General features: G+C 46.7%; 1 protein-coding gene across 1 annotated transcript in view; it reads left to right on the top strand.

The window, feature by feature from the left end:
• Positions 1–1,555, top strand: part of LOC124991653 (solute carrier family 23 member 1-like) — a 42,291-nt gene extending 40,736 nt beyond the window's left edge. The window contains exon 12 of the mRNA XM_047562387.1: positions 1,296–1,555. Within this exon, the coding sequence (XP_047418343.1) occupies positions 1,296–1,555 (260 nt within the window). The remainder of the gene's footprint in view (positions 1–1,295) is intronic.
• The last annotated feature ends 13,379 nt before the right edge of the window (positions 1,556–14,934 follow it).

The following is a 14,934-nucleotide window of genomic DNA, read 5'->3' on the forward strand; positions in this document are numbered from 1 at the left end:
TGTAACAAAACATCCCAGCCCTGGGAATTAAACAACAAAAATCTATTCTTTCTCAGTTCTGGAGGCTAGAAATCTAGGATCAAGGAGTTAATAGATTTGTTTTCTCCTGAGGCCTCTCTCCTTGGTTTGCAGATAGCTTTTCCTCTGTATGTGCACATTCCTAGTGTCCTAAATTCTTCTTTCTTTAATATATTTTTTAGAACTCTTTTATTTATTTATTTTTTATGTGATGCTGAGGATCAAACCTCATGGCCTACACATGCTAGGGAAGCACTCTACCACTGAGCTACAACTGCAGCCTCCTAATCTCTTCTTCCAAAGATGCCAGCCTCGTTGGATTAGGACTTATCCTAAAGACCTCACTGTAACTTAATTACCTCCTTGTAAGGTTCCTATCTCCAAATAGTCACATTCTGAGAAACTTGGATTAGGATTTCAACATATGAACTTTAAGGGAGAGTCAGTTCAACCTATAGCAGAGCCCAGAATGGGAGATGTACCAGAAACAAAAGGAAAAAGATTCTGTCCTGGCTTTCATGAAGCCTATAATTTAATGGGTGAGCCATATCATATACATACTCATTCATTCTCTCATAATATTAATAGAAATCCATGAAGCATTTGCTATATACCAGGTGCTAGGCACTGAGAATACAAAGACTAGTAAGATATGCCCCTTACATAAGTCCACAGGCTAAGTGGAAAACAGTCAAGAAAGCAGACAAGTATAGTCCCAGGTAATAGGTGCTATGGGGACCAAACAGTGTGCAGGGTTCCAGGGAGCTGATGGTGGAAAGCAAGAGGTCGAGTCTCTGATGGCTCTGGGAGGGGCTGTCCAAGCCACCTCTCTTTCTCTTCTGGACCCTCCCTCAGCTCTCCTAAGGACCTCTGTGGTAGCACCTGCCTCATGGTATCTGTCCCTACATTGTTACTGTCCACCAATTGTTCCATGAACATTCAAGTGTGAACAGCTCTGTTCCCTAGAGCTGTGGAGAGGGGGTTCCTCCGTGGTTGTGCTGGGCACCTTGTGAGTAGGAGCTCAGAGGATGGCTGCTGAGCTGAGCTGAGCTGTGATTCTTGAGATGGGCTTGGAGGAGAGGGTGGAGGAAGGGGAGGAGGAGCAGAGGGAGGCAGAGGAGCAGAGGGAGGCAGAGGAAGAGGGGAGGAGATGAGGGAGGAATATTGATGGGGTCCAAGAGGAGGCCTCAGGTGCCAGCATGGGGGTACCAGAGACTCTCTCTGCCCTCTTTCCATGTCATCAGGACCCAGTCTTGACTTCTCCTCTCCTGCATTAGGAGGTCTGGAGGAGCGAGGCATCCTGGCATGGAATCAAGTTCAGGAGGAATCCAAGGAGACTCCAAAGTCCTCAGAGGTCTATGGTCTTCCCTGGGGGATTGGCACCAAGTTCTGCACGGCCTCTTGCACCCAGGTCCTCCCCTTCTGGCCCAGGCTGAAACACGGTGGCAAAGGTGAGGTGGACATGAGTCAACCTGCCCACTGCTCTCAGACTTCCTCCAGAGAGCACCTGTCAGGTGCCACAGAAACCAGGATGTGAGAAGGATGGTCCCCCTACATGGCCTAGCCCTGGCCACACTCTGGCCTTCCCAGAATGCACGGATCTGCGTTATGAATGGGAGGTGTCCACCTCCCCAACACCTCCAGCTCCAGTACACTGTGGCAGCCAGGAAACTTCAGATTATGATGGTGACCCGCAGGCTCTGCCCTGGTCACTTCGTCATTGTGGAGACTTCGACCTGTCCTCCTGCTCTTCTCCCAGTTCCTTTGGACACCTGTGGCTGCTGTCCACATGGAACTCTGCTCCTCCACTGTGCACTACAGTATTTTGAAAGATTGGGAGGAAGAGGCCTGGGTGGGGCTGTTTGCTGAAAGGCGACACTGAGAGGTCCATCCCCCAATATAGACCCAATTCTCAAAAGTGTCTCTTTGATCCTGTCTGCTCTGTATTTTAAGGTTGAGCTGCCCACTAAAGGCTATCTTTGAAGGTTAAATGCACATTAAAGTTAGGTAGGGTAGAGACAAATCCCCCTTCCCAGCACTCCCTAGTCCCAAGCTATGGCCAGAATACCACCACAACAAAAATCAGGCACATGCCACTTTTTTTTTTTTTTTTTTTTTTAACGGTACGTGGGATTGAACCCAGGGCTCCAGGCTTGCTAGCCAAGCATTCTACCACTGAGTTGTATCCCAACCCTCTTAACATTTCTTGATTTTAAAATTTGAGACAGGGTCTCACTAAATTGCCCAGGCTCAGCTTGAACCTGTGACGCTCCTGCCTGAGCCTCCTGAATAGCTGGGGTTATGGCATGCACCCCACACCTGTCTTACAACTCACTTTAATGAACACAGAAACTTTGATCATTTATGTCTTCTTCAGATCCACTGGACACCTCTCTGGCAGACCTGTATGAACGAGATAAGATGTACATAACCCACATACCAGAGGAAGACACTTTTTGAAATACTGGACAACTGAGACACCCACCTGTCTGGGACCCACTCACCTTCCCTGGAAAAATCATATGAAAGGTTCTTCTGCCAGGTGCAGTGCCACACACCTGTAATCCCACAACTGAGGAGGCTAAGGCAGGAAGATCACAAGTTTGAGACCAACCTGGGCAACTTAGCAAGACCACCCTATCTCAAAGTAAAAGATAAAACAGGCTAGGGGTATAGCACCCCTGAGTTCAATCCCCAGTAGTGTGCACTGACACCCACACACACCACTACACACACACACACACACACACACACACACACTCACAAAAGCTTCTCCTTTAGGTCAAGGGGTAAGATTGAGGGCGAGAGATTGAGGGTGTTCAGGAGCCTTCAAGAGCACACTGCTTCTCCTGCGCCTCCTGCCAGCTGCTGGCACCATCCCATAGGGATCCGGAACCTGTGGCCTGGTTTTTTTGTTTCTAATTGAGAACAGGTACTGTTTTATTAACTGACCAGATTACAAAAATACCATGGTAGGTAACTTAGTTCATCCTTCTAATAAGCCTGTTGATCTGGTGAAGCATCTCTACCGTCTACAGAATCAGTGGTCTTTTTCTTCATTCTACCTCTTGCAGAGGATAATTGGAAGGATCACAGGAACTTATTGCTTCTTTGAAGCATTTTCCAACAGTGTTAATCTCATGAATCAGCTACCCCATGCGGATGATGCCATATTTAGCTGAAGAGTGAGCAATTAAAGCGTTACCTGTCAAAGCAATTTGTTTCTTCTTGATTTTGCCATAGCCACGCTTGTAGATTCGTTCATTCACTGAATTCAGGTTTGGGTACCCCGTGCAATATGAGATTCCCTGATCCTCAGCATGTTAACTGAAACCATGTTGAGATTAATGAAGGTGCCGCTGAAGATCTGGCGAAGGTGAAGAAGTTGTAACACCTTCTGAACCTTTGGGCTCACACCAGTGATACCTCTGATCCTGATGCCAAATGCCAATTGGAGTTCTGCAGGTAGATAGAAGTTGCCAGCTTCTCCTGCCACCCTGGCCATCTGAATCTCCGTTCTGTACATCTGCCTATATTCCTTGGCTTTTTCATAGCTAAGCTTCCTCCTTGCCTTTCAATGCATCTTTTGGGCCAAATTCTTTCTCAGTCACTTTACTTTCAGCTCTGTGAAATTCCTCTGCTTTCTCTTAAGGGTTTCGGGCACAGCAGGAACCTTCTTTTACTTCTCTTTGGCACCAACCAGAAAAAGAGGCTGGCCTGGTCTTATTTAAGTTGAGTTAAAGCAGGACACAGACCCAGCAGGTCTACGTGGCCCAGTCACGCATGGTGTACCCTGTTCTGCTCACAGTCTCCCCTTGGTCTCCTGACTGCTCTTCAGTCTCCCTCCAGGAGTTAATGCAGCTTGGAGACCAGACAGCCATGGAGTAGCAGAAGTCAGGCCCCTTCCAGGTAGGGAAGGAGTTGCCAGGCCCAGGAGGCCAGGTCCAGGAGTGCCAGACAGGAATGAAGCATCTGCTGAGACTACAGGCTCTGCCAGACTGGGCTAGGTTACAGGCTGCCAGGAAACTGTTCTCAGCTCTACTACCTGGGAGTTTTCCAGAAACTTCCACTGTTTCCCTGGAGGGCTCAGGTTTTTGCCTTCAATTTTTGACAAGCACTAGGTCCTGCTAACAAGAAAAAGATCCAAGCCCTCTCCCAACCCCTCCTTCCCATCAAGAACTCTAGCCTCATTTGGCCACACCCACTCCTCCAGGAGAACAAGGGCAGACATTTGGATCTGGAGGTGGGGAAGGGAAACATGGTGCTGTTTCAAGAATACCGCATTTCAGGGCTGGGGATGTAGCTCAGTTGGTAGAGTGCTTGCACCACAAAACAAACAAACATAACCAAACAGAAAACACATTTCTACCAGGGCCTCCTGTGACTTCTCTCATCCACCATTGACCCCTCTCCCTTGGCACTGGGTGGGGGAGTTGGCTCCTGTAATGTACTTTCAGAGGTTTAGTAATTTCTATTCTCCATCAAAAATCCCTCAGGGAGAAGAGCAGTCTCCACCCCTCCTGGTGTTGACAGCTCAGTTGTTCCTTCAAATATAATGAATCTGGGGAATGAGGAAGAGTGCCACTTAAAATGAGGACTTTTGCTCTTTGAGGGGTCGAGGAGGTGACACGTGGGTTAAGCGTGAAACACTGAAGTCTAATGGACCCGCGTGATGCTCATGCTCCTAAGAACCATCCTGAATGGCACCAGTGTCTCAGTTGCTTGGCCAGTCCTGGAATGTTACAGGAGCAGTGCTAGCCTGCTGTGCTTGAGGGCTGAGTGCTAAGTACACAAGAGGAACATGACAGGCGACACCCCAGAAGATGATCCAGGCTGAGTATACCTCTAAGATCTTCTGACACATAGAGTCACTGTGGCAGGAACATGGGTTGGCAGAGCCATCCAGAGGTGGTCATGGCCTCCAAATTCCCTGCTGACATGTATGAGATCTCTATGCATTTAGTCAGGGCCCCTTGGCTGCAAGTGAGAAAGGTTCAACTCATAACAATGGGGGAGGGGATTTATTGGTCCTTGTCACCGGGAAGGAAGGAAAATGGGAAAGGTTATAGAACCATAGGAGGATCCTGAGAAGAACCGGGGCCCAAAGGATGAGAGCTAAGTCTTCTCTTTCTCTCCCTCCCCTCCACACATACCCTCTGTCCATCTCCCTGCTCCCTCTGCCTGCCTGTTGGCTTCTTCTCTATCACCCTGCTGAGGGTGATGGTCACAGGCCCCCCAGGTGTGGAACTTCCTCTGTGACTGCAAAGACAGAAGAAAAAGTCACCTCATGCTGGGCACAGTGGCACCCATCTATGATCCCAGCTATTTGGGAGGCTGAGGCAGAAGGATCACAAGTTCAAGGCAAGCTTCAGCAACTTAGCAGGGCCCTAAGCAACTTAGTGAGACCCTGTCTTAAAATGAAATGTAAAAAGGGTTGGGGATGTGGCTCAGGGGTTAAGTGCCCCTGCACCAAAAACAACAGCAGCAACGACGACCGCACCGCCCCCCAAAAAAAAAACAACCCACCTCTTTTGGTTGGAAATACAACTAAGGTGTGGGGCGGGCTCTGCAAGGAAGTTGGGTAGGTGTTGAGTTTGAAGACTCGAACTTTCCTCTTCCCGTGTTAGTTTCCTGTGGTGGCCCTAAGAAATTATCACACACTTAGTGATATAAAAGAACACAATTTATTCTCTTCCAATTCTGGAAGCTGGGAGTCTGACAAGAGTCTTACAGGGATAAAATCAAGTTATTGGCAGGCCTGCTTCCTCCTGGCGGTTCTAGGGGAGAATCATTTCCTGCCTTTTCCAGCTTCTAGAAGGGGCCTGTATTCCTTGGCTCATGGCCCCCTCCTTCATCTTCAGAGCATAATGCCTTGATCTCAGCCTCCTTTGCCTTATCTCCATCTCGTCTGACCTCCTTGCCTCCTTTTATTTATATTTGTGTTTACACTCAGTGCCCATCCAGTTTGCCTAGGATAATCTCCCCATCTTAAGATCATGAATTAGTCATCTGTGCAAAATCTCTACTTTAAAGGTGACATTCACAGGTTTTGGGGGTCAGACTGGGCATCTTTAGGAGTCCTTATTTGGCCTACTGTAGTCCTAATTAAAATCCTGTATTAGCTGCAGCCTTGTTGCCAAAAGCCAAGCTGGGGAACCTGCATAAAATTCATTTTTTCCTTTATGCATCATTGCTTATTTCTTATGCAGACCAGTGGTCAAATCTGGCCAGCTGGAATCCAGCAGGGTTCCTGACAGGGCTGCCAGGAAGTCTTAGTCTTTTCAGGCTACTATAACAAAATACACTAACTGAGTGGCTTGTTATAAACCAAATGCATTTCTCACATTGCTGGAGACTAGTAAATCCCAGATCAAGTTTCTGACAAATTGGGGTGGGTGAGGGCAGGCTTCCTCCTCGATGGCTACATCCTCACCAACATCATGCTGCAGGAGGTGGGAGAGATCTCTGTAGGCCTCCGTTATGGGGACACTAGTCTCTTTCATGAAATTCTGCTCATGACCTAATTGCCTCGGAAAGGTCCCATCTCCTAATCCCATCACCCTGGGTTTAGAATTTTAACATGAATTTTGGGGGGAACACAAACATTCAGACCATAGCACTACTTTATACTATGATGGCTGTTTCTTAAAACCGTGAATCTGATCTAAACTTTGGGAAAATGACACGCACACATGTCCAAATCTTTACAAATCCACCTGGTTGACTATGAATTTTCTCCCAGTGAAGCTGTCAGTCAGTGTCCACTGACAGTAGATTTCTGGGTTACACAGTAACTTCCACTCCACACCCAGAATCCACATTATTCTGCTATCACAAGGATGGCCTCCTTGCATGTACCGTTAGTTGATGCAAAGTCATGTATTTTTTCTCACCACTTGCTGGTAAAGTTTCTGAACCAATTCTACTCTTTTAAAAAAGTGTTTCATTCCTAATACAAGTATTTTGTTCTTAGAAGACACTCTGCAGTCAGTTCACAAAAAGACTGATCCATTTACGGGATCAGTGATAAACCACTTCTCAAAATATTTTTCTTTGCTGTCTAATTAGATAATACACTTGCATGAAATGTAAACTTTGGAAAATTGTGCTGGAAGCTGATCAACAGAAAAAAGTGAACACTTTGACCCTCATGCCATCAGACTTCCACCATGTCCTTCCATGCTGTTGTCATCTAAACCCCACTTCCCCATGAATGTTAGTGCATCTGCTGTCCCTCTCCCAATAATCCTGTCTGAACATTTGGTGACTTGATACCTAGAGAGCTTCCTCTGGTCTCTCCTTCCTTCAAGGTTCACAATAATCTAGTCCTTCGCTTACCTCTGTTGCCCTCCTGGTGGTCAAGTCTCACTTGGTGGCTTTGGGATTACCCACAGCTGTGCCTCCCACAATCCTCAATTTCCAACAATTCCAGCAATACTGTTTGTAGCTCACTCCTTCTAGTCTCCCAAGTCCAACAACCCTTTAGCTAGCCAGGATCTGAACCGCCGTCTTTCCCACCTCCCTCTTGCCCTTTCTTCCGTCTTGTCCAGCCTCAATTCCATGGTCAATCTTAATAAGCACTGTCCTGTGCTCTTAATGCTCTTGGTCACCCCTTTCCTCATCACAACCTCTTGGCAAAACCTTAATACTGACCATAAACCATTCTTCACTCACCCTGTCCCTGGACACAGTGGTGCTGGAGAAAACACACAGCCTTGCTGACTGGCCTTAGATTCCTGACCGTGGACTTCATGGGCCCTCTGTGCTCCTGCTTTCCCAAGCCCACCACTTTCTCTGTCTTCTAAGACTCTGCCTCCATCCTCGTGCTAATTCTCAGTGTCCTGTTTCACTGAGAAATCTATAGGGAAGTCGTCAGCAGAGAATTCACATCTCTCCCGCTCCTGGCTCCGTACTCCCGTCCTGGGGTGTCCCTCCTGGCTTAGATCCCTGGGTTCTTCCTGGAAGCCCTGATTCCCACTCAAGGAATCACTGCAGCAGTCTCCCCTCTTGCATCATCAGATTTTCTCTTTCTTTTAATAATTTATGACTGCAATACACCTGCTAGTCTACTTTTTTTTTAAAGTCTGATTTCTTATGAGCGTGTGGCAATGATGGGCTTAAATAATAGAGTCAGACTCTATAAAATGCTATAAAAACTCTGCTGCAAACCCAGGACCTGGATTTAGCTGCTCTAGGGGACCCAGGTCACCTCTCAAATCATTCAAGAGCAGGCATGTTACCCCCACCCCCACTCCTGCCCCTGTGGCCCTTCAAATCCTGTCCAGTTAGGCAGTTCCATTTCTTCCTCTTCCTTAGGTTGACACCTCTAGGTCTTCTGAGTGCTTCCTGTGTTCTCACTAAACAGCTGCCAGCCAGGCTCAGCTTCCCAAGTTCAAGTCCCTGTACTTTATCCTTATTGTGTGCTGTCATCAGGGAGCCAACTCAGGATGAAGATGGCCAGGAGAGCAGGGTCCCTCTCCTGGGAAAGTCTCCTGTCTTCCCTGGGCTGCCCTTTTTCTGTCAGAGCACGTGGTTCCCGAGCTCCAGGGAAAGGCAGTTTTGTAAGAGGCATGTGCAGAAGGGGCAGATTTTCAACATTTCCATAAAGACAGAAAGGCCCATTTTGTCCAGAGTCAAGGTTGGAGGAGTGCCTCTCCCCTCCCAGTAGCTGGTGGGCCAGGGCTAATGGACAGGCCCACATGAGGTAATCAGCATGATGAAATCAGTACCATGCAGAGCTGAGTTAGCCAAGCCAGATGCCAGGCTGGGAGCTCAATCTGTCGCCCTGCCAGTCACCCCCTGGGCCCACACAATCTGCACTCAATAAACACTGACCTGCTACGGCTCAAGGTTTCCATGAATTCCAAGGTTACTGTCAGAATCTGCATGCCCATCCAGGTAATTTGATGGCTGAAGCTACAGGCCTCCCAGCTTCCCTCTGTCACCTCCTCTACCACCATCCTCCCCTTGTCACCTCCCTGGTCCCCCTCAGCTCTGACCTACAAGTGATGCTGGTGGATGGTGCTGTGAACTCAGAGGGCGGTTTCACATTTCTATGTCCTAATTCTTGAGTGGGCAACTGGAGCTTTCACCATTCTTCCTCCTTAAAAGAGCAATCAAGGTGCCTCCAGTCACTAATATATTGGGGGGAAAAACAAAGCAGAGCGAGAGGTGAGGTGACCTAAAGTTCTCGTTTGTTATTTGGTTTTGCAGCTTTAGCCAAATGGCTTCTCTTGCCAGCAAGACATGGTGACATTGAGAAGATGCCACCTATGAGGAACTGGCCCTCACCAGATTGTATCTGCTAGCCTTTGACTTTGGACTTCCTGGCCCCTAGAACTATGAGACATAAATGCTGTTGTTTATAAGGCAACCAGTTTTTGGTATTTTGTATAACAATGAATTTATAGCAAGGCTGTAGCAGCCTGAAGCAGGACTAGGACATAGTGGGAAACCCAGTACAACCTTGAGCTGATAACCTAGTGTGTTCTAGTCCTGGGCCGGGACAGAAGATTTTCTTCTCTGAAGATGCCCCAGACAATGTCAATCCCAAAGCGACAGTGCAGTCCTGGGATCAAGTCCACTTCAACCACAGGGGGAAAAAAAAAGGGGAAAATGGGTTCCTGAGAACTTTCAGTGAATTTTTGTCCATCTGGGAGCTGCAGGGAAAGGAAGGAAACACCCAGCAGAGGTGCACACACATGTGCATACTCATACACATAGCACACACACCCACGTGCTCATGCAATCTCATACCCACCACACATTTGCACACCTACTCACACTTGCTCACGCTGTCTCACACTGCCTTCTCACCTGGGGCTGGAGGTACTGGGAGCCTCACTTTTGTCCAGGAAACTCGCCACATCAAAGACATCTTCAAAAAGAATCTGCCAGAAAGCACAGAATTCAGTGTGTCATCAAAAACTTTGCACTTTGACACCTGCAAGACTGCTGGGCAGAGAGTAGAAAGGGTTTCTTGTACACTCCTCCCCAAAACACACAAGTGGCATAGCTGGGGTCCAAACGCAGGGTCCCTGCTCTGTGATCTTCCTGAGGGGTGAACATTGAGCTCTTGACTGCCCAGGACAAACTGCCAGCCCTGGAGATGGCTGAGAGAGAGAGAAAGTGCTGGGAACTGTCTCCTCTTCTAAGGAAGGTCGTGGCTCAGGCATGAGAGGTAACAGTGGAGCAGATCCCGTTTCAGCCTGGCAAGTCTCATCTGAACCTCCCAAGGTGGACATTGTGTTTCAGCCACATCGCATAATCCAGCACTCTCACATCAGGGCCGCTGAACACAGGGTTTGTCTGCAGGAGGGTCAGTTCCAGCCTTGGCACTCACTAGCTGTGACCTTGGGCAAGTTACTTCATCTCTCCATCTGTCCTGTATAAAACAGGAGTCACAGCTGCTATGGTTTGAATACTACGGTTCCCTCCAAAACTCAGGCTGAAAATTTAACTGCCAGTGTAATTCTATTGGGAAGGGAGGCTTTGAAGAGGAGGACTCTGCTCTCCTGGGTGGGTTTAATGCCTTTAAGAGAGGGCTTTCTGGAATGGGTTATCTTTCTCTCCTTCCTCTCCTTCCACATGCTTAACACTTTATATCATTTGTTGCTTTGAAACTTACATGGTTTTAAAAATTTTTTCCCCAACCTTTTCGATGACCTTCTCCTTCCTGATCTCTCCTCCCTAATCTCATTTTCTCTGAATCACCTGTTTAAAAATCCTATTCTCCATTATCGGCAGAATCATAGGCTTTGGGACAGGATTCCCTGTATTTCTCCTTTGCTAGAAAAACTGTATCCTTTTTCTCAACTGTGTCCTTGTTATTGGATTGGCATCAGGGACAAGACTGAGCTTTTGGCAACAGGGTCATTGTAAATGACCGTCTCCAGCTTGCCCTTTTGTCGACCTTCTCTGACCTTTACCTACTCCCACTGCCTATCCTTTTCTATCTCATTCCCCGCTCTGATAAGAAAACTCTTACTGCTGCAAGAGGAATTGGACAATGACCAGTCTTGCTGCTTCAAGCCAAGAAGTGGCAATGAGAGCAGTTGGAGTATCCCTTTAAGGGTTGATGGGGTTGACCAAGAGGTTCATGGTGGAAGTCATCTTGGAATGACTATGCAGTAACTACTTCCAGCTGTTAAGGGGCATTGAGAAGTGGCAGTGAGGGTTCCCTCAGTGACTGGTTCAGTGGTCTCCAATAGATGTCCATGTCAGGTTCCTTTGTGTTAAAGAGGAAGAGATTTTGTTGTTGATGAAAGACAGGAGTTTGTGTAGTAAGTGTGGTTTTGATTACTCTGAAGGAAACCAGGTATTCAGGGAATAATACAGCTCCCTACCACATTAATACCCCAAGCACTATGATTAAAAAGTTACCAGGACATATCCAGGTTTGCGTTCCCTCATTCCATAAAAGAACTTCCATCCATGTACATAGCGAGATCTGGACTGGACAGGGGAACTTTGGAGTCTCCCATGGGCTGAGTAATCTATGGCTAAGGCTGGAGGACAATCATATTCAGGGTTTCCTTCTAATGATTCTGGAAGGTGGCTGGGTTTAAATCTTTGCCAAGTTTTTATTTGAGTCACTGGCTCTTCTAGAAACAAGGGTTGATATTTCAGAAGGCAGTTATCTGAGAACCATAACCCTCCTTTAGTACTCAGAATTCCTGAAAGATCATGAGAAGTGCATACAGTAAGGTCCCTTCCCAGCATTATCTTAATTGCCTCAGGGACCAGCAAGGCTACTTCAGCCACCATGGGGACATCCTTGAGATTCCATATCAAGCTCTTTGCTGAGATATGCTATGGGTTGTTGAGCTGGCCCACTTCTTTGTGTGATCAGCCCTAAGGCCATTTCTCCCCTTTCACTCACAAGCAGATTAAATTCTTGCTCTGTAGGCAAGCTGAGAGCCAGAGCTTGAAGCAAGGCCTTTCTTAGGGCTTTGAATACTTTAACAGACTTTGGTTTCCATATTAGGGTGGTTGTCACCAGTGTAGTTTTTTTGAGGAGTTGTTAAATGCATCTGGCTATTTTCTCCTATATTGCAGGGTTTCAAAGCCTGCAATAGCCACTTATCCCCTGAAATCCTCTGAGTTGTCATGTGGTCTAGATAGATGCTATCATCCCATAGGGGCAATCCTCTCTTCCAATAGCCTGTGGATTCCCTGAGACAACTGTAATTCCAAGTATTGAACCTGAGGTTGGCATAATTGAACTTGCTTCTTTGAGACCTTAAACCCTCTTTTGGCTAAATAACTAGAAGCTCTGTAGAGGTCATTGGATATTCTACCTGGGTGGTAGTACATAGAAGAATCATCCACATATCAGAGGGTAGTTACAGATGACCTGTTCTTGAATTCTGCAAGATCCTTGGCAAGGATCTGTCCACACAAGAGGGAACTATGTCTGAATCCTGGAGTAATGCTGTCCAGGTTAACTGAGATCCACTGTCTGGCTCCTCAATGTCAAACAGATATTGTGCCTGGATGTCTAAGGGTACACAGAAAGGCATCCTTTAAATCTAATACAGCCAACCAAGCAGTGGCAACTGGGATCTCAGACAGCAAAATATAGTGTTGGGCAGCACAGGATGGAGGGGGATGACTGCTTCACTGATTGTCCCGAGATCTTGGACAAGGTGCCATTCCCTATTTAGTTTCTGGACTCTCCAAACCGATGTATTTCAGGAGCTATTGCAAGCCACCAAGAGTCCCTATTGTTTAAGGTTTTGAATAAACTTCTTTTTGCCTCTGGGTGTAGGGAGTGCTGTCCCTGGTGTGGGAAGACAGAAGGTCCTTCAAAGTTATTTTAACTGGAACTGTATCTTTTGCTCACCTGATTTTGCCCTCAGTGGCCCATACTTCAGAGTTTATATCACATCCTAATAGAGGTAGACATAATGGCCCTGGGACACCAAATTCATGGTGATGGATGCCTGAAATTTTGAGAGTATATCTCTTCCCAATAAAGGAGTAGGGCAACTGGGGACTCTCAGGATTACATGAGAAAACATCAATGCATCATTTCATCACCCCATCCTATTCATAGCTGAACAGGGGAGTAAAATATCCAGTGACAGGCCATCCAGACACCCTCGCATCATCATGGTATCAGAGAGAGGGGTTCCAGGATAAGAGACAAGTATAGAGAAGCTGCTGCCAGTGTCTACAGGGAAGCTGACCCTTTGGCTGTCTACTGAGAAGCATATCTGGGGTTCATATGTAGTGATGAGAGTCACTAGAACCATTAAGGTTGACCCTGGGCCCCTTCAGTCCTCGCTGGAGGAATCTGAACCATGACTGCCTGCACCTCTGGGACTTTCATTCCTCCAGATTGTAGGGTCTTGACAGATTGGACAGGACCTGGATGGGGTTGCCTAACATGTTGGCATTCCACTTGGTTATGTCCTTCCTTTCCAGTGGAAACAAGTTCCTTTTGTGATTTGAGGTCCATACCATTTACCCCCTTTAACACCCTAAAAGCTTCCCCCTGCAGGACCATGGCCAATACTTCAGGCTTCCTTCTATCTCCACATTCCCTTTCCTTCCTGTCCTCCTGATCTACATTATAAAAGATGGATGTTGTGAGTCAAAGGTTGTCATCTGACTGATCAGGGACATATGCCAATTTTTTCAACTTCCTCCAAATGTTTGGAGATGACTGATAAATTTATCCTCTAAAATTATGTGACCCTCTGTAGAGTCAGGATCCACTATGATGTGCTTTTTCAATGCCTCCCAGAGTTTCTCCAGAAAGGTTGTGGGGTTCTCCTGAGGACCTTGATGAATTTCAGATATCTTAGAGTAATTGGTAGGCTTCTGCCTCAACCTTCTGAGACCTTCAAGGACCAGAGCCTGAAAATGTCTCATATTCCAGTCATCCTGTTCTTTGTTTGGTTCCTATCTAGGATTGTTCTAGGAACTGACTGTGCCCTAGATGGATAGATTTCCTCTTAGTCTATGCTGCAGGGGCATGGCTGAGATTCAGATCATCTTCAAAATGCTCAGCTGCCCTTAAGAGTCTCCTTTTCATTAGAGCTCAAAATATGGTTAACAGTAACATAATATCCTTCCAGGTAGGACCAAACATTTGACATGTTTTGGAATACCTCAATCTATTTGTCTGGAACCTCTGAGAACTTTCCTAAGCCCATCTTTATTTGCCTCAGGTTTTGAAGGGAAAAAAACGAAAATGGACCTTGGTTGACCCAAATTTCCCTCGTCATTTCCTGAAGTAGTAGTATGCTTTGTCATCCTCTACGGGTAGATGTGGGGGGTCTTCAGTGGGGAGGACACAAAAGTTGTCAGCAGGGGTTAGTAGGGTGTTAATGTTTAGGTATTAGATGTCCCCCAAAGTGTAAGACAATACATGAGTTTGGAGGTAAAATGATGGGATTATGAGAGTCTTAACTCAATCGGGGAATAATCCCCTGATAAGGATTAACTGAGTGGTAAGTGAAGGCTGGTAGGGTGTGGCTGGAGGAGGTGGGTCATTCGGGAATGCTTTTGGGGTACATATTTTGTCCTTGTTGAGTGGAACTCTCTCTGATTCATGGTGAGATGTCTTGAGCTGCTTCCCAACACCACACTCTTCTGCTGATGTTGAACTCACTCCAAGCCCTGAGGAATGGAATTGGCTGTCTATGGACTGAGGCCTCTGGAACCATGAGCCCTAAAATAAACTTTTCCTCTAAAATTTTTGTTGAGTTTTTTCATTTATTTATTTTGGTACTGGGGATTCATCCCAAGGGTGTTCAATCACTGAGTCACATCCTTGACCCTTTTTATATTTTATTTAGAAACAAGGTCAAACTAAGTTGCTTAGGGCCTCACTAAGTTGCTGAAGTTGGCTTTGAACCTGTGACCCTCCTGCCTCAGTTTCCTGAGTGGCTGGATTACAGGCATGTG

The sequence above is a fragment of the Sciurus carolinensis genome, chromosome 8 (genome assembly GCF_902686445.1).
Source record: "Sciurus carolinensis chromosome 8, mSciCar1.2, whole genome shotgun sequence".
Taxonomy (NCBI): domain Eukaryota; kingdom Metazoa; phylum Chordata; class Mammalia; order Rodentia; family Sciuridae; genus Sciurus; species Sciurus carolinensis.